Source organism: Ursus arctos, unplaced genomic scaffold, assembly GCF_023065955.2.
Source record: "Ursus arctos isolate Adak ecotype North America unplaced genomic scaffold, UrsArc2.0 scaffold_14, whole genome shotgun sequence".
Classification (NCBI taxonomy): Eukaryota; Metazoa; Chordata; class Mammalia; order Carnivora; family Ursidae; genus Ursus; species Ursus arctos.
The window spans coordinates 34,775,347-34,793,861 of NW_026622808.1; the positions used below are offsets into that span (position 1 = coordinate 34,775,347).

Sequence of the window (18,515 nt, forward strand, 5' to 3'; positions counted from 1 at the left end):
CTGGTCGGGGACCCACCGCACCTCACGGCAGCCCCAGCCCCGCTCTAGGGAGCGAGCACTCCCGAGGTTGATGTGGGATACACACACACACACACACACACACACACACACACACGTCGATCTACATCCCTGTCTGCAGCACCTGGCCTCCTGGTCATTGAGGGGACTCTCGCCAATTCAGAACTATTGGGTATTTGGGGACCCACCTGGTGATTCTGCCTTTTAGCCCAGACGCGGCCCGGCAAAGCAAGCATTCCTCACGTCTCCGTATCTTATATGTGACCGATATTAACAAGTTCAGCACATAGCCAAGGGGTATGGCTCTACAATCATGACAGGCACGCCAGCCACCCCCTCCCAGGCAACCCTGTCCCCAAATGGGGGTGCGGGTGCTAGAGAGCAGGTCTGGGTCCAGTCCGGGTCACACATCGCATTTAATTGTCATGCCTCGTGTGCGTCCTTCAGCCGGGAACCATTCCTTGTCCCTTCTTTTCCCTTCATAACTTTGACATTCTCGATACGGAAGGAGACAGGCCAGTTGTACAGAATATCTCAAGATGTGAGTTTGTCCGATGTTTTGTCATGATCAGTTTTGGGCAGTGCAGTTTGGACAGCAGTGTGACCTACGGGATGTGTCCTCGAAGCGTTATATCCACAGGGACATGTCCCATGCTGGGTGATGTTAATTTCCATCTCTTGAGGCGTCCACCAGGTGTCTCCACCCGAAAGTCACCACTTTTCTTGTTTGTAATGAATCAGTAAATCACGGGGAAATATTTTGAGGTGTAAGCGTCCCATCCTTCCTGGACTTTCGCCCGCTAGCTTTACTATCCATTGATGATTTTCACCTGAAATTGACGACTTAAATCAATTTTTGCTAAGATGGTTGCGAACGATAGCTACCTAATTCCCTCATTTCTTTTATATTTATTCATCACTAGTCACCTTTCTTTCTTTATTATCTGTATGGACTTGTGGATTCTTATGCAATAGGTTATAATCCATTACTGTGATTACTCTGATCTTCAAAATGTCCCGGATTCTGCCAGGGGACGGTCTTTTGAGCTGACTTCCAGATCTACACCATTTTTCGAGCACTTCCTTACTTTCTGGCATCACAAGATGTTCCAGGTTCATCTCGTGCAAACCTGGAATCAGCCATTTCTCCAAGGAGCCCTGGTTCCCTAGAGCAGGAAATGGTATTTAACATCCAAGATTGGGGCAGTAGGTATGCTCCTTGGTACTGGGGGTCATTGGTTTTAAGTCCTTGTAGCAAAGAGAGCCAGGAAATATGTATATGTAAATAAATGAACACATCTATCCATGTCTATTTCTCCAATTCCTATCCAACACCACAGGGTTCTTCCATTCTCCCCCAAATGTATAATTAAAATGCCTCCTTTCTCTTACGGGAAGAACTTTGGTTTCCATCAACCTTAATATATTCACTTCTTTTTTTTTTTTTTTTAAGATTTTATTTATTTATTTGACAGAAAGAGAGACAGCCAGTGAGAGAGGGAACACAAGCAGGGAAGTGGGAGAGGAAGCAGGCTACAGCAGAGCAGGGAGCCTGATGTGGGGCTCGATTCCAGGACCCTGGGATCAGGCCCTGAGCCGAAGGCAGACGCTTAACTCCTGGGATCAGGCCCTTAGCCGAAGGCAGACGCTTAACAACTGAACCACCCAGGCGCCCCTATATTTACTACTTCTTAATCCCACACAAAAGGAGTTTCAGAATTGCTACACCCACACCATTGTGAGAACTCAACTTTGTAAGTTGAGCTCAAGATGTACGGAATCTTTTTCCAGACTTATCTTTAAGGCTGAGGGTCAATGGTCAAAGGAGCAGTTGGGCTCAGGTTCAAACATTACTTGGATGAGCTATTTATTTCTCTTCACTATGGTTGTTATACATTTGAAGTATAGGGAGGTTCATTTGTTTCTGTTTATAATTAACTTCTCCTCATCTTCATTGATTGGTTTTTTCAATACATAGAACATTGACATAGTTCCAGAAAGTCCAATCTTTTGGACAGAAACGTGTGCTCAGAAGAGTGTCCTTCTCTAGACTTTCATTCCATTCCCACACACTTGCTGTCGTTTCTGGTTTAGCCTTCCTGCATTTCTTTGTGCAGATTAGAACAAAACACAACACAACAAAACAAAAACCCAAAACACAAACTACAAAGTGTTCCATTATCCCTCCATTTTCAATTTAGTTGGACTATTTGGGAGGGAGCTTGTACTCTGCACCCCACCATCGTCCCCACCCTTCCCTATCACCTTCCCCCAGTCTACTTTTCTCATTTGCTATTTCCAGTTGGCCCCGCTGAGCCCTCCCCAGGCTCAGGTGGCTCGAGGTACTGGCCCAGGCCCGCAGACGCAGCTGGGCAGAGAGAAGAGGAAAAAGGAAGGCATTGGACTTCCCCTTATTCTGAACCAAGACCTCAAAAATCCAGCCTCACCTCCTAGAGGCAAAGGCCCACGTTTAAGTTGCAGCCAAGCACAGAAAGGAGTGCCTGTGTAGACAAGCCCCGGTGACCCGGGCTCCAGATACAGCTCGGCTGTGTGACCTGGGACACGTTCCTTATCTCTCTGGGTACCAGTTTTCTCATCTGCATAATAGAGAATTGGACCAGGCCCTTCAAATTCCAGCAGGAAATGAGTCAAATCTGGAGGCTCATGCCCTGGTGGCTACCACCTGGCTCCGTACAATGCTGATCATGTGCCTGCGGCGAGTTCTAGGGGCCCAGACAAAGACGAAATCCCGACTCTCGTGGAGCTTACAGGCTAGGACAACAGGCTGTAGACAAGTACGTGCAGAGCTCTGAAATTTACCGAGTAGGAAAAGTGCCAGGAAGAAAAATAAGGCAGGGTAAAGACTTAGTGATGGGAAGGTGGGGGGATTTTAGGAAAGCTGGTCACCAAGGGCCTCTCTCAAGGAGCTGAATTGGGTGAGGGACCAAGTCCTGGACAGATCTGAGGGAAGTGTGTTCTGACAGAGGAAACAACACAGGGGAAGATCCTGAAGTGGAAACCAGTCTGACGGGTTGGAGGACCAGCAAGATGACTGCTATGGCTGGCAGTATGGTGAGCAAGGAGTGTGAGGTCAGAGAGGCGGAGAGAAGGCCAGCTGGGCACCGAGGAGCTGAAAGTCTAACTGATGATGACATGATCGGATTTGTTTTTAGAAGGATCCACTTCGGCTGCTGTGTAGAGTGGACTGGAGGGTGTGTCAGTCAAGATCCAGGCAGCGGGGAGGTGGGTGGGGGATGGGCTAACTGGGGGATGGGCACGTGATGTAATGAGCACTGGGTGTTATATACAACTGATGAATCATTGAACTCTACCTCTAAAACTAATAATATACTATATGTTAACTAATTGAATTTAAATAAAATAAATGTTTAAAGAACAGTCAGCAAAGCTGAAATCACCCTCGGGATTCCAGACAAGGCGATGTGATAGAGGAGAGAAACTGAACTATCAAAGGGGATGGTGAGACAATCCAAAGACTAGCAACAGCAGGAAGCTGCTACCACCCTTGGGCCGAAGGGATAATGGAAGGAAACGGTATGTAGAGGCCAGGGTCTCCCTGCAGGCACCCAACCACAGAGGGGGCTGCCTGAAGGAGAGAGAGGCTGTCCTCCACAGAGGTAGACCCAGAGCCCCAGGCTGAGCATGACAGGGAAAATACCTGGGCTTCCTCCCTCCCTCCACCCTCCAGGCTTCCAGTGCTAGCTTCTATTACCTGAATATACCCAAAAACCAACTGGCAAAGGAGCCTGGGAAGTACAGCTCCCTGGAAGGTGGAGCACTGGGGAAGACTGGGGAATGGATCTGGGGACAAACAGGCAAATGACCAGCACAAGGTGCAGGAGCAGAAGCCAGGAGACCAGTTGGGACGATGGTGCAGGTGTGAGGTGGTGGAGGCTGGGACCATGGGAGTGGTGGTGGTGAGAAATGGCTGGATTCACAGATATTGATGGGTTGGATGCGGGGCCTGGGGGAAGGGAGGCATCTGTAAAAACTTCTGAGATGGAGTTTACTGAGCTGGGGAAGACTCTGCCAGGAGCACATTGGGGAGGGCTCAAGAGTCATGGTTCTGTTTTGGACATAGGACATTTAAGGCGTCCAAGAGTGAAAATATTAGGGGAGATGCTGGAGAGGCTGAGGAGAAGAAGCAGCTTCAGATACAAGTCAAGCCATCAGGGTATAGGTGGGGTTTTGACAGGGGACTGGGCGACTTCACCTGGGGGCACATGCCCCATTGGGATCACATGGCTTTCCCCGAGCCGGCCACGTTGGGTGTGGAGGATGCCATACGCTGACTGGCAGGACTGGGTTTTGTGCCTTATCAGGAAAACGGAGGGTGAGGACCTTGCTCACCCAAACCATAAGCCCCGAGAGCTGGGGACGGGTGGTTTCCTAAAGAAAACTCAAGGTGCTCCTAGCAGAAGGGGACTTGTTTGCTAACAGCAAAAACAAACAAACAAAAAACACCAGTTGAGTGGCGCCTGGCTGGTTCAGTAGGTGGACCATGTGACTCTTGTCCTCGGGATTGTGAGTTCAAGCCCCATGTTTGGTACAGAGCCCACTTTAAATAAATAAACAAATAAATAAATAGTATTCGGCAAGACATTAAAAAAAAAACAGCAGTTGAGATGGTAACTACACTTAGCGTGGTGAGCATTTCATAACACACAGAACTGTCGAATCACTATGTTGTCCACCTGAAGTTATCTGTAATATTGTATGTCAACTATACTCCAATTAAAGCAAAAACAGTGGGGTGCCTGGGTGGCTTAGTCAGTTAAGCATCTGCCTTTGGCTCAGGCCATGATACCAGGGTCCTGGCTTGGAGCCCCAAGTCACGTGGGGCTCCCTGCTCAACGGGGAGTCTGCTTCTCCATCTGCCTCTGTCCCCCACCCCCGCTCGTGTTCAATCTCTCTCTCTCAAATAAATCAATAAAATCTTTAACAAAACAAAACAAAAGCAGCAGCTTCCCCAAGGCCTCCTCTCATTAATTCTACACATTATCATGAAGCCCCTATTCTGAGCCAAGCTATGCCCAGTTGAGAGCCTACTATGTGCCAAGATCTAGCCTCGTCTGAGAGAACTAGCCCTCCTGGAGCCCTCCCTGCTCCAGCTCTTGTCCCTCTGGTACCTCAGTTTCCCCTCAAGACTAAGGCTGAATGATCTGATGACCCCCCACTGATGGTGATGAGAGGGGAGAGCATGTGGGGGGCTACGTCCCACCCCAGGGAAAGGCAGAGTCGGGTTCGGCTGACTCCAAAGCCCACATTCCGGTGTCCTCAGTCCAGACTCCAGCCTGTGCCTGCTCCGGGCCCCCCTCCAGAGACACCCCCAGCACTTCCACAGCACAGCCTCCAGCCCGCAGCTGGCAGCTGCTAGGACCCAGGGGGCTGGTGCCAGGCCCTGCTCCTCCCTTGCCAGCTCTGTGTGTCTCTAAAGGGCAACATCAGAGTGTCAGCCAGTACCATCTCCAGCAGAGGCTGAGTTGCCAGGGGCAGAGGAGAGAGCCGAAGTCCCAGCCTTGCACCTACCTCTCCATGGGGCCGGCCGCTCAGCCCCTGTGAGAGGATGGCAGCGCCGCCGGGGCAGCCTCTGCGGCGAAGGGCCCGAGGAGCAAGGGACAGGTGATGGGAAGGGGGGAGGGGAGATGCCCCGTTTCGCTCTCCGCAGCCCCGCACAGGGTGAAGCCTGAGCGCTCCAATGGCCAACGCCACAGGGCTGAACACCTCCGAAGTCGCGGGCTCGGTGGGGTTGATCCTGGCAGCCGTCGTGGAGGCCGCAGCCCTGCTGGGCAACGGCGCGCTGCTGGTCGTGGTGCTGCGCACGCCGGGACTGCGCGACGCGCTCTATCTGGGGCACCTGTGCGTCGTGGACCTGCTGGCGGCCGCCTCCATCATGCCGCTGGGCCTGCTGGCCGCGCCGCCGCCGGGCCTCGGCCGCGTGCGCCTGGGCCCCGCACCGTGCCGCGCCGCGCGCTTCCTCTCGGCGGCGCTGCTGCCCGCCTGCACGCTCGGGGTGGCCGCGCTCGGCCTGGCGCGCTACCGCCTCATCGTGCACCCGCTGCGGCCCGGCGCGCGGCCTCCGCCCGGCCTGGTACTCACGGCCGTGTGGGCCGCCGCGGGGCTGCTGGGCGCGCTCTCCCTGCTCGGGCCGCCGCCAGCGCCGCCCCCGGCCCCGGCGCGCTGCTCGGTCCTGGCCGGCGGCCTCGGGCCCTTCCGGCCGCTCTGGGCGCTGCTGGCCTTCGCTCTGCCCGCCCTCCTGCTGCTCGGCGCCTACAGCGGCATCTTCCTCGTGGCTCGCCGCGCCGCCCTGCGGCCCCCGCGGCCCGCGCGCGGCTCCCGGCCGCGCTCCGACTCTCTGGATAGCCGCCTCTCCATCTTGCCGCCCCTCCGGCCTCGCCTGCCCGGGGGCAAAGCGGCCCTGGCCCCAGCGCTGGCCGTGGGCCAGTTCGCAGCCTGCTGGCTGCCCTACGGCTGTGCTTGCCTGGCGCCCGCCGCGCAGGCTGCAGTGGCCGAGGCGCCGGTCACCTGGGTGGCCTACTCGGCCTTCGCGGCTCACCCCTTCCTGTATGGCCTGCTGCAGCGCCCCGTGCGCCGGGCACTGGGTCGCCTCGCCCGCAAGGCGCTGCCCCGGCCCCCGAGGGCCTGTGCTCCGCGGGCCTGGCACCTGCCGGCACTTCTGCAGCACCTCCAGGGACGTTCAGAGAGCCCTGCCCTAGGCCCTTCTGAGGCACCAGAACAAGCCCCAGATTTGCCAAGAAGGGAGAGCTTCAGTAAGCCAGGGGCCACCTGAGAGGAGATCTGTCTCCCAAGCTGAGATGAGACTGGAGGAAGGATGGTGGTATCAGGAGCCCATCCAGCCTCCTACACAGTTCCGGGCAGGTGCCCTGCCTGCATCTCTGGCTCTGGAACAGGAGAAAGGGGGCCTGCAGCCTAATAGGCTTCTGGGAGCTAGGAATCCTGGGTTCTGGGCCCTACCCTGCAGTCTTGTATACAGACCTACCCTTCCCTAGGCCCGTTTTCCCATCTGTATCCTGGACCATCTCAGCTTAGGTGGTTTGGACATTCATGGATAGTCTCCAGGCCAAAGAAGGAGAGGAGGTGGGCCGGATCACCAAGAAGAGGGCCCTAAGGGCTTACAGCCAAAGGGATGGACCAAGCAGGGCAAGGTATAGGTAACAGCCACAGCAGGAGGAACCAGTGGAGAGACACTCAGAAGGACTTCCCTGACATCTGCACGGAGAAGAGGTGGGACAAAGCTACAGGAACTCCTCTGCCAGCTTCTAAAATGCCCAGAAAGCAACTGGATCAGTGCGGTGCCAGAGGCAGGAGGTTGGACAACATGACCCCAAAGGACCCCAAAGCCCCAGAACTGGCATGTGGAAGGGGCCAAGACCCAATGGGGACTGGTGGAGTCACAGATGGGGTCCTCCGGGGCCTCGGCCACACCCACTCTCTGGAGGTTTTGCCAACACCCACAATATTTCACAGCTTCCTGGTCTCTGAGAATATTTATTCAAAAACAGGGATTGAAAAAACTGTACAGAGTGTCTGCTGCTGAGAATTCGGCCCCTGCCTCCATGCCACTCCCCCAGCTGCCCAGCAGGGTCCCCTCTTTGAGTTGCCCTCTGCCAAGCCCAGCCAGTCCATTCCAGTCAAAAGGGTATCAGTGGAAGCAGCAGGAATCTGCGGGGAGGTGGGGAGAGAAGCATGGCCCCCAGCCACCCCCCAGCCCTCCTCCCTGATCCCCACAGGGGGGCAGTCGGCTGGGAAGCCCTAAGGGATGGGGAGTGCATGAGTGACCCTCTGAAGTGGGGGCACTAAGGATGCTCCCTGCATCCAAGCATAGAGCTAGAGGGGGTGGAGCCCCCTACCCTGGGGCAGCTGCGGCTCCCAGACCCTGGGCCAGAAACTGCTCCCACTCTGAGAGGAGGAACTCCCACAGACCCAGGCTGGGTGGAGGGTGCATCCATGCGTCTGGGCATTAGTGGCATTTGGGACCCCAGGGTGGAGTCTCCTTGGGCAGGAAGGGTGCAGAGGCAGCCCCCTACCGGTGGTCCTGCCTGCCCCTGCGCCAGTGCCTCAGCCGGCCTCAGTAGGGGGAGAATTTCTGCCGCTCAGCTTTCTTGCTCCCATTGGCTGCTGCCATCTTGGCAGTGTAGGCCGCCAAGCCCGGCGGCGGCCCTGGGGAGGCAGGTGGTAGAGCCAAGAAGGGCACAGGCTTGAGGCCGATGAAGTTGGAGAGGGAGATGGCATAGGGTGTGCCCAGCAGGCCTGGGGGAGCTGTGGGCAGGGCCGTCAGGGGCGGCGAGAAGGGGGCAGGCAGGTCTGTGGGGGCCGAGCCGGGCGTCCCCCCAGAGGTAGACTTGGCCGTTTCTAGACTGGAGAGAGGGATATGAGGGAAGATGAAGGGAACAGTGGGGGGTAAGAGAGGAGCAGTGAAGGTAAATATGGGGGGGGGTTAGAAGAAAGACAGAGGAATCAAGAATAATGACATGGGGTGGATATTGGCGAGAGGATGGGATGGCAGAAGAGTGGGGATAAACAGGGAAGAAAGGATAAGCAGGTATGGTACTCGGTGAGGGGAGATACAGGGAGGCCGAAACCCAGGCGAAAGAGAGGCGGATGGGATAAGGGAAAAGAGGACACGAGGGATGGATGTAGAGGGGAAGATGGGGCCACATGGAGTGGGTAAGGCAGGGTTCGGGGAGGCAGAGGACGCACCCAGACAGAGACAGAGAAGGGAGATCGGCTCTTCCCACCCCAAGTGTGCCTTTCACAGACACGTAAGCCCCGTGACCTGGGCCACCCCCACCCCACACTCACCAGGCAGTGATGAGGTACTGGGCCAGGGCGATGGAGACAGGGGAACCAGTGATGGTCACGTGCCTCTCGCCAGCACCTTCCGCTTGGTTCCCGATCTTGATATGTGCCCCTGACATCTGCCGGATCTCACTGATCTTGCTGCCCTGGCGCCCAATCACGCAGCCAATCAGCTGTGGGGAGAGTAGAATTCAACCCTGGGCCAGGCCCAGACCCCAGAAGCCCCCGATCCACCCTCAAAGCACCCCATCCTCTGCTCACGTCATTGGGAACCAAGAACTCCTGTGAGCTGGTCTGCGCGCCGGGATCCAGTCCTGGGAGGGAGGAGAAGAGGGACTGGACGTGGTTCTGGGCCTTCCCTGCCTCCCCATTTACATTCCAGGGGGTGCTGCCTGGCCCCGGGGGTGTCGCCCCTGCCTCCTCCTGCAGGGCCACTCACCTGGCACCATGCTGGGGGAGGCGAAGGGGACCGCGTGGCCCGAAAGCTGCTGGAGCTTCGTAACCTATGCCAAAGAAGAGGGGTCAGAAGTCAGAGGAGGCCTGGTTTCGGAAGGGGTCCCTGGGGCTACGGTCACTCACCTCAGAGGGGGTCACAGCCCCATACTGACCCTGGACGGAAAAGCCCTGTGGGGACAAAGTGGGGGAAAGGGGATTACTGTGACAAGTCAGAGCAATTTGGCCAGTTGCTCCTCCCCCCTGCCAGCCCCCAAGTCCTTCTTCCATCCCTCCCCCATCTCAATCCCCCTTCTCCGGAATGCTTCCCACCCCTCCCACTGTTCCCCCTCACCTGGTTGGCAGAGAGAAGGACGGTACCTAAGGAGAGGCTCGGATGATATGGGATAGTAGCTCCTTTGGGTGGGGACTGGAAGGCACAAATGGGGGAGGCTCGATCAGGCCCGTCCAGGCCCCCCGGATCTCCCCAAGGGCCCTGTATTCCCAAGGCCCTCCCTACGGCGCCCAGGTAAATGCATCCCGACATTCTGGAGCTCCCAGTCCATCCCTGCAGCCCTGCCCTGCCTCCACCTGGTGCCACACGCATAGGATCTGGGGGCCTGACAAGGCAGGCCCAGGGCCCATCCCCTGTCCCCTCTCCCTGCACCAGGGTAGCACCTCCAGGATAACAGCGCAGATCTGGCGCACACACAGGATGATGGCATCAGGCACCCCGGACACAGTGACAGCACGCTCTGTAGAGTTGGGCAGCAGGTCTCCTGCCACCTGCACCTGGGCCCCCGTGGTCTGCAAGCAGAGAACAGGGACCACTTCTGGCTGCCCTCATAATCCAGACTAGGGCTGCCCAGGCTCCGAGCTCCCCGGGGGACAGGAAGCCATAAGCTCAGGTCCCCTCTCTAAAGTGAAGGGCAGGACTCCCTGAGGGTAGCATCCCCCTCCTCCTCCTCACCTCCCGGATCTCCTTGATCTTGGTGCCAGCCTTCCCGATCAGTGAGCCACACTGGCTTGCAGGGATGACTAGGCGCAGGGTCACCGGAGGCCTGGAGACATTTCCACCATTTGCAGGAGCGGCGCAAAGGTCCTGGGCAGGAAGACTGTGGTTTGGCTGTGCATGCCCCTACTGCTCCCCCACCCCCGGGAGCACCTTCCTGCTGGGGTTTAAAGGAGAGAATCCCTCCCCAGGTCCTACCCTAATGAAAGAACACTGCCCACCCTGGGCTTGGCCTTCCCTGCCACCTACAGGCACTGTGTGGAGTCAGAGCCCTGCTCCCCTGGCCCGGGGAACCACCCCCCGCCTCCCAGCCCAGCCAGCCATGGACCTCATCCAGCTTGAAGGCGATCATGGAGACCGCATGGAAGACGGCGGCTGTAGACCCGGTGATGGTGGTGATGCGCTCGGGGCAGGAGCCCTCAGAGATGGTGATCCGGGCACTGCTCTGCGGGGACAGACAAGGCCGGGCAGTGGGGCTCCTTCTCCACTTCCTTGCCAGGAACCTGTGTGCTGCCCTCCCACCAAGCCCCAGCCCACCGCTGGAAACAGCTACCATCCAAGGGCACTCATTGGTCATCCCAAATGGTGGGGTTCAGGGAAAAGGGGGGACAGGGATCTCCCCTCCCCTCCAAGCCAGATGCCCTGGGCAGCTCTCCCAAACTCCATCCTCACCTGCTCCCGGATTCGCTTTACAGTCTCTCCTTTCTGCGGAAGAAAAAATATGGAATGGCTCTTAGCCTGAGCGGTCACTACCTTCTGACCTGGCCTGAGGCCTCAGGTTGAGGTCCACAGAGAACAGAACTGGGCACCTACCTTCCCAATTATGCTGCCAACCTCCTGCAAACAAGACAAGAGTGGAGTCAGGGGGGGACCAAGGCCCCAGGCCCGGCCCCTCCACCAGGACAGGGGACCTAGCAGAGACAGGACACAGGAGCTCACGCTCCTGGCCGGCCACACCTGCCCATGGGCCGTACCCACTCACCTTCCCATGCATCAGCATCCGCAGTGTGAGGGTGATGCTGAGCTCCGGCTCCTCCCCCAGCCCCGCGTCTGAGCCGCTCATCCTGTCAAGCGGGGCTGGGGCCGCAGCGGCCTAGGAGTGCGTCCACGGTGCCTGGCGGCTCTGGCGGGGGCAGCGGAAGAGGGGTTAGAGAGCAGCTCGCATCTCTTTTGGGTCCCCCTGCCCTTACGTGGGGACCTCAGAGTCAGACTGACCAAATTCCCACAGAAGAGAGACAGCGTAGACCCCCAGTTTCAAGTGTCGCGCTGGCTGGTACCCTTGTGTGTTACTGCTGTGTAACCCTGGACGGCTCATTGAGCCCATCCGAGCCTCCACTTCCCCATCCGTAAGAAGAAACTACCAAGTCCTACCCCCAAAGAGTTAGGAGAATTCCAATGAGCTGAGCACGTGTGTGGTAGGCAGCCAGTCTCCATGGGCATCTGTCCCCTTCCCGCGTACATTAGAAGAAAGAATTAACCAGGAGGCCTATGGGAGTCCAGAGGGGGGAGCCTCCTCTCGGACCTCTTGGAAGAGTGGACCCCTAGGGATTGGGCCTTGAAAACGTGGTTAAGGTTGAAAAGTTACTTCCAATAAGAAGCACTTGCATCCAGGGACCAGAGCCTCCCCCCACCCTGCTGACAAGAGTGTGGGGCTGCAGCCGGAGCGGAGGCTGGGGCAGCCATGGGGAGCCATAGGGAGGCCTTGAAAGGAGGGTAGAAGTGAAAATAGCAAGGTTCTAGGAGGGTTTTCTTGCCCCAGCCTTCCTCCTGCCTGGCAAAGCCTTGCGGGGATGGGGGCACATGGGCTGGGAGCCCCACGTCCAGAGGTCCCTAAAGCAGAAGCTCCCCGCAGACAGCTCGGAGCAGGGCTCATTCAGCATGTGGGGCGAGGGGAGTGGTGTCAGGAGACCAGCAGTCTGCACGGCGCTGCTGTCTTGTGCGCTGCTCTCCTGTGCCTGCGGAGGTAAGAAGGGGCCACATTCCCCTCCTGGAACCCTTTCTAATGTACCAGAAACAAGTCACTGGGCTCCAGGTCTCAATTTCCTCACCTATAAAATGGAGAGAATGCTTCCCCGAGGGACTGGGCGATGGGTAAGAAAGGGGTTTGGGGGCTGGGAAATGTCAAGGCCGGAAACTGACAGAGGAAGGAGGAGCCAGAGATTAGCTTCTGGGATTAGCCCAGCCGCCAGCCCTCCCTACCCGACCCCTTTTCATGCCCCAACTTAATCCTGAACCTTAATCCTGCTTGGAAATCCCTCTCCTCCAGCCCTCCAGCGGCTGTCTCCCACCAAGGCTCAGCTTTGATGGGGAGCTAACTGGGGGACCAGAACCCAAGGAGGAAAATGGCGTGGAACCAACTGGTGCCACAGCTCAGCCAAGGCCAAGACCTAATCCAGCAAATTCCTTCTGCCCAGGAGGGTGTGGGAGCCAAGGATGCGTGTGTCTGCCTAGAGCACTCTGGAGACCTCGGGACACCTTCTTCCTCAGCCCCCTGCCCTATCCCGAAATGAAGGTCAAGGGCGTGAAGCACTGTCCAGTCCCCTCTTTGGAACCCCCTTGCTAGCCAGAGCTTGGGCATGGAGTAGGAAGGGGGTGCTCCCAGCCTGGCTTTCTCAGGAAGCCCAAGGAGCCACTCTATGGCATGAGGCCTGTTCCTTTGTCTGTACCGTTGGGTGACAACGCTGTCCCCTCAAGCCCTCGGTAACTCGTCTCCCCAGCACCTGCTCCTCCCTCTGCCTGAGTTCTGCCATAGGCTCTCCAGCGGTCAGAGGTCAACAGTGGATCCAGGGACTGTGCTCTCTGAGCATCCTGGCCAGCCTCACGCTGGCTGCCCTTGCTAACATTCCCCCAGCTGCGCGCACTTCCTCCAGCAAAGCACTTGCGATGACGTGCTTAGTTTCTGTCTCCCTGGACAGCCAAGCTCGGGAGCCCCTTAGAGCAGGAGCCAAGGCGGCCACCTTCTCCTTGTGTCCCCAGAGCTCAGGCCAGAGCCAGACTGGAGAAGGTGTTCAGAACATAATGGCTAGCTGAACAGATGAATTCACCAAGCAGAAGGGAACCTGATGCCAACAGAGGGTCTATAACCTGCCCAAGGTCATAGAGAGGTGGGGAATGGTGGGACCAGCATGGTCCCACCTGCTAGCATGGGGCTCTCTATCACAGGCCCCATCTGCTTCCTCTTTCTGGCTGTCCCAGCTGGGTCTGTCAGTCCTCTTCCTGGAGGGAGGTTCTTCAAAGGTGGGGAGCAGGCTTTAGTAGTTCCTGAGACCCCTGCCTGGCTCGTATATGTGGGTCATGTTTGGAAAGGACTGACAACTTGTCCGAAGCCACAGTCTTAAGCTCCAGAATGTTCTGAGGCTCAGGGACTCCTCTGGAGTGGTAACCACTGGGAGATCTGACACTGTCCCCATACCATTGCCACATCACCTTTGGGATCACAAGGCTTGAGGAAAAAAGGGCAAAGGGGCTAGAATGTGACGAAAACTAGAGTTCCTGCCATGAAAAAGATACCTGGGTCTGCAGCAGAGCCCCCTGCCCCAAATTCCATGCATGACCTTGGCCAGGCCTTCACCTGACCTGAACCTCAGTTTACCCACCTGTGCTGTATGTGTTCGTGTGGGACTGGGAGGGGGGCGGTGCTGGTGCTAGTCTCTCTGTGTCCTTCCTGTTCTGAGGGACCCTCAAGATCTTTCCTGTTTTTAGGAGAGAATAGGAGTTCCTGACACAGATCCCCCAAATTATTCTCCTAGGGGCCCTAAGAGCAAGCAGCCCTATTAGGCATACTGGCTCCCCTTCTACCCTCACCAGAGTTCTCAGGGAATCATTTGCTGATGGGCCCTGGGTCCCCGCTGGGCCACCCACACGGCAGCCACACTGTCATGCCACACTGACCTCCAGCTCACCTCTGGGGGTGCCCAGCCCCCTCTGGTCAGCAGGGTTCCCTGGCAGAATATATCAAGCTCAGACCAGGCCTCTGCCTCTGACCTCGGGTGTTCCCTTCTGCTCCCCAGCCCCCTCCCCAGACCCAGTGCCCACTCCTTCTGTCCCTGGCTTCCTGCCACTCAGGCTGGAGGGGGCGGGGGGGGGGGGTGACAGCTGTGTAAGCGATGGCGGCTGCCCCTTCCTGCCCCTCCCCCCCAGCTGTCTCTCTCTCATGACAGCTGCCCAATCAAAGGGCCGGGGGCTTAGCCAGCTCCCCCCACATGCAGGGATCAAGTGTCCACCCTGGCTTTGTTCTGGAGCAAGAACAATCCGGGGGAGGGGAGGGCTCCTGGGGCCAGGCAACTCAAGTGGACTGGCCCGCCCCTTGGGGGATTCCCTTGGCTCTGCTAGCCAGTGTCTGGACCAACCAGGGCTTATAGACCCACCTGGGCTAGGGAGAAGGGGGGGGCCAGTCTCCAAGTTCATCCCCCACCTCATATCCCCTGACATCCCCCTCAGCACCATCAGGCTCCAACCTAGCAGCCTCCTACTCCTAATCCCAAAGCAGCCATGCTGGCCACACCCAGTGATGCTGGGGAATGGCTCAGGACATCAGACGAGGCAGGGTGTGGCAGGAGGTGGACACTGGGCATGGGGAGATCAGCATTGAGGGATCCTGACTCCCTTGCCTGTTTCCTTCTCTGGGTAAGCTCGCCCTTCGTGATTACCCGGGCCTCCACAAGGATACCACAAGTATCCTCCGACCCATGCACCCAGCCTCTCAGCCTTACAGCCTCCCGGGATGACTACTCATACCACCTCTTGGGAGAGTCAGGGGAGGAGAGGCCTTCAGGGGAACAGCATGGGGTCCAATGAGTTCCACCCTCTGGCTTCCTGACCCAAGGCTGCCCTGTAGACTCAGTGCTAAGCGGCAAGGGGAAGCTCTGACAAGTTGGCTGGTGCCAGAAATGCTACAGCCTCCTTAAAGCATCATTCGGCAACCCCTTAAGAGTTCTCACGCGGAAACTGAGGCAGGCCCAGGACAGACTGGGATCCAAGAGAAAGGACACAACTTCTTGGTACAGCCCCACCCGCTGACTGGTACCCATCCCCTCACTGCCTCACTCAAATTGAGAAAGGTCTCTAGCTTCCATTTTCCATGCTGGAGACTGGATCATTCCGCTGCTCCACAGCCATCTTTGGCTCCCCAGTACCCAGGGAATAAAGCTTGATCACCAGGGATAGGCACTCGAGGCCCTTCATGATCTGCCCCTGTCAGCTTCTCTTGTCTCATCTCCACCCCTTCCCCCCAACACACCAGGCTGCAAAACACGCCTAGTACCTCCAGCCTCTGGGCCTTTGCCCGGGCTGATCCCAGCTTGAAACGCCCATCCTCCTCACTCTCTGTCAAAATCCTTCTCAAATGCCACCTCCTCTGTGAAGTCCTCCCCAACCTTCCGAGTCAGATATAATCCCTCAGGCCTCTGTGCCCCAACTCAGCTCAAAGGAGCCCAAACGGGCATTTTCAAGCCTATCTTTCTACTGTCCAGGAGGGTAGGAGGTCCTGCAGGAGGTCAGGAGCCAGGACCACACTCGGAGTGAAGGGAGAAGGGCCTGGAGGCATTAGGGACCAGAGATGGGGCTGAGGGTCTCAGAGTAGCAGTGAGGATGGGGTGAGAAGATCCAGGGCCCGGGGGACCAGCCCCATGGGAGAGCCAGGACCCGCTCGGACAGAATTCCCAGTTTCCATTCCTCAGCACCCTCAGCCCCTGCTCCTGCTGTTTCTTTGGGTCTAGGGGCTCCCAGGGCATGTCACTGGGGTGGGGGATTTGCGCTGTGCTTTGAGATTCCTAGGGGCCCAGAATGGGTTTTCCCATGTGGAAGCGAGGCTGGAAGAAGAGCTGGGGAGTGGCATGGGTTTCACCAAGTCAGAACCTGAGGCCCAGAGAGGAAGGCGCTTGTTTATAAGGCTACAAGAACAGCAACTGGCAGAGCTGGGAGAACCAGGGGTCCACCTGTGCGGCTCAGAGCTCTTTCCTCAAGAGGTCAACGCCACTGGGCAATGGTGATGGAGGCTGAAGGGGGGCAGGGATGGGAGTAGGGAGGGTGGACAGAGCCCGTCTGGGGACACAGGGCGGGGCAAAGCCGGCCTCCCTGTGGCCTGGGCCTGCCAGGGTGTGTGGGCCGCCTGCTCCCAGCCCCCCACCCTGAGCATGCAAGAAGAACAATCCCCTTGTGTTTGGGCAGCCTGAGCCTGCATGCTGATGAAGGCTGGGGGGTGGGGGCTGGGATGGGGGTGCTTCAGGGCCCAGAGGGAGTAGGGGACCTTCAGATGGGAAAAGGATAGGGTTCCAGGTGCTGGCCCTGAAGCTATGAGGGTAACCTCAGGAAGGAGTGAGGGCTGGAGCTAAGGTTTAAGCTCCTGGAGAGTCCCTGGGGTCTAAGAGCTCTTTGTAGGAGAAGGAGGGCCCCTAGGGACACATGCCCTGTTGGTCCAGCATGAAGGTAAACATTGTGGGCTTGGTGGGGACCAAGAGCCCACATTCTGGGAGGAGGGAATGCAGCTGGCCCTGGGTGCATCCCCTTGAAGACCACTCCCCAGGGTGCTGGAGCCGGGCGGAGCACTGGGTGCCACAGGTCTCAAGATGGCGGGCCTGGGATAGGGGAGTGAGGAGGTGGGCACCTCCCTCTCCTGGCCAGGCAGGCATGGGGGCCAGGCTGAAGTGAGTATCCAGAGACACCCCCTGCCCCCCAGGACGCCAGCTAGATGCTAGGTCAGAGCTGAGGGGCTGAAGAACCACAGAGCATGAGGGACCACTCTGAGCCCCCAACTGTCATCTCCACACACCCCTGGTCTGGAGGTGCCTGTCTGCCCCCCCCCCCAAGCAAGGACTGCAGAGAATGGGAAGGGGTGTGTGCTGAGCCAGGAACTGCAGGGGAATGGCAGATGGGGATAGAGATGGAGCAGAACCAGAATCCAAGGCAGGAGGTAGAGAGAAGAGCAGGTCCAAAGAACAGACACAGCAAGTGGGATGTGGGCCTCAAATCTGGGGTCTCAGGTCCAGGAAGGCCCTCCCTGGTGCTGGGGGCTCCTTTGGCAGAGTAGCGCCCCCCACCTGTGCAGGCCTGGGCCCGCGTGGGACAGGGAAGCGCGTTCCTCTCAGTCTCCCAGTCTCCCAAACCCGGACCCCGGCCAGTAGACTCCGGCGCAGGCTCCCCGCCCCCCGGCCGAACCCCCAAACTTCGCGTCCCGCGGTGCCCCGCCCGGCCCGCGCCCTACCTCGCTGGGGCTGTCCTGCGGCGGCGGCGGCGGCGGCGCGGCGGCTGGGCCGCTCAGTCCCACATTGTCCCCGGGAGAGGCGGCCGCTCACAACTGCGAGTGACATCAGCTGCGAACAATGAGGGGTTTGACAGGCGCGGAGCCCGGCCGGCCCGGAGCCCGGCTCCGCGCCCCCCCCACCCCCCGGCCCGCCCGGCCCGGCCCCTCCCCGCCCCCTCCCCGGATCCGATTACAGCGCGGCGGGCCCGCCCCAGCCGCCCCAGTGCCGCAGCCGGCCGCCCCGCCCCGCGCGCCGCGGTGCGCCCCGAGCGGCGGCCGCTTCCGGGAGGGCTGGGGCGACCCTCCCCCGGCAGCTCGTCCCGGCGCCGAGAGCTGGGGGCCGGAGGGGGGGGTCCCGCCGCGAGCGCCCGCCCAGCCGCGGGCCCCCCGCGCCGCGCCGGGCCCCGAGCCCCTGCGCTCTCTGCCCGCGAGGGCAGCCCGCCCGGCGCCTCCGCCGAGCCCCCCGCTCCACCATCTCGGCCTCGGGCCCGCCGCCAGGCCCCGCGCTGCCCAGCTCCGACTCGGATCCCTCGGAGCCCGGGCTTCGACCCTCCGCCCGGCCCTGTTCCCGGCTCTCCTCGCTTCTGCGCCATCCATCCCCGCGCGGGGCTCTCGCCCACCAAGACTCGCGCCCCTCAGCCACCCACAGCTTCCGCGAGGCCTGGCCCTAGTCCGGCCCGGACAGGTTACCAGACCGGCTGGAGGAGGGGCCTGAGAGCGGTGTGATCCCGTGCACCCCGCCCCGCCATTCCCCCAAAGCTACCCCCAGAATGCCTTTTTGGGGCTAGGGTCGCAAGGGCCGCGGCACAGTCGTGTACTCTGCTAGGGAATGGGAGGAGTTGGACTGTCCCCAAGCCCTCTCCTTCCCCCACCGTACCCCCCAGGGAGCAGATCTACCTCCCCCTCTCCTCCGTAATCGGCTCAGGCTGGTCCCACTGACCTCCACCTCCCCCCACAGCTGAGTCTCTTGGC

General features: G+C 58.8%; 2 protein-coding genes across 4 annotated transcripts; one reads left to right on the plus strand and one right to left on the minus strand.

Moving 5' to 3' along the window:
• Positions 1 to 5,737: 5,737 nt before the first annotated feature.
• On the plus strand, positions 5,738 to 6,829 carry GPR62 (G protein-coupled receptor 62). Its single transcript, XM_026500956.3, has one exon. It carries the CDS (start codon positions 5,738 to 5,740, stop codon positions 6,827 to 6,829), a length of 1,092 nt encoding a protein of 363 aa, XP_026356741.1.
• Positions 6,830 to 7,528: 699 nt separating this feature from the next.
• On the minus strand, positions 7,529 to 17,686 carry PCBP4 (poly(rC) binding protein 4). Of its 3 annotated transcripts, XM_044384885.3 has the most exons (14): positions 17,505 to 17,684; positions 13,900 to 13,995; positions 11,286 to 11,426; positions 11,117 to 11,140; positions 10,976 to 11,008; positions 10,632 to 10,748; positions 10,262 to 10,393; positions 9,970 to 10,098; positions 9,647 to 9,721; positions 9,439 to 9,483; positions 9,299 to 9,362; positions 9,121 to 9,173; positions 8,863 to 9,032; positions 7,529 to 8,417 (listed from the first exon to the last, which is right to left on the minus strand). In XM_044384885.3, exons 3-14 carry the CDS (start codon positions 11,364 to 11,366, stop codon positions 8,129 to 8,131), a joined length of 1,212 nt encoding a protein of 403 aa, XP_044240820.1. In that variant the 5' UTR covers positions 11,367 to 11,426; positions 13,900 to 13,995; positions 17,505 to 17,684; the 3' UTR covers positions 7,529 to 8,128. The 3 variants fall into 3 exon arrangements, with proteins under 3 accessions (XP_044240820.1, XP_057167730.1, XP_026356738.1); XM_057311747.1 differs by lacking the exon at positions 13,900 to 13,995 and having other exon boundaries at positions 7,529 to 8,220; positions 17,505 to 17,686; XM_026500953.4 differs by lacking the exon at positions 13,900 to 13,995.
• Between the last annotated feature and the right edge of the window lie 829 nt (positions 17,687 to 18,515).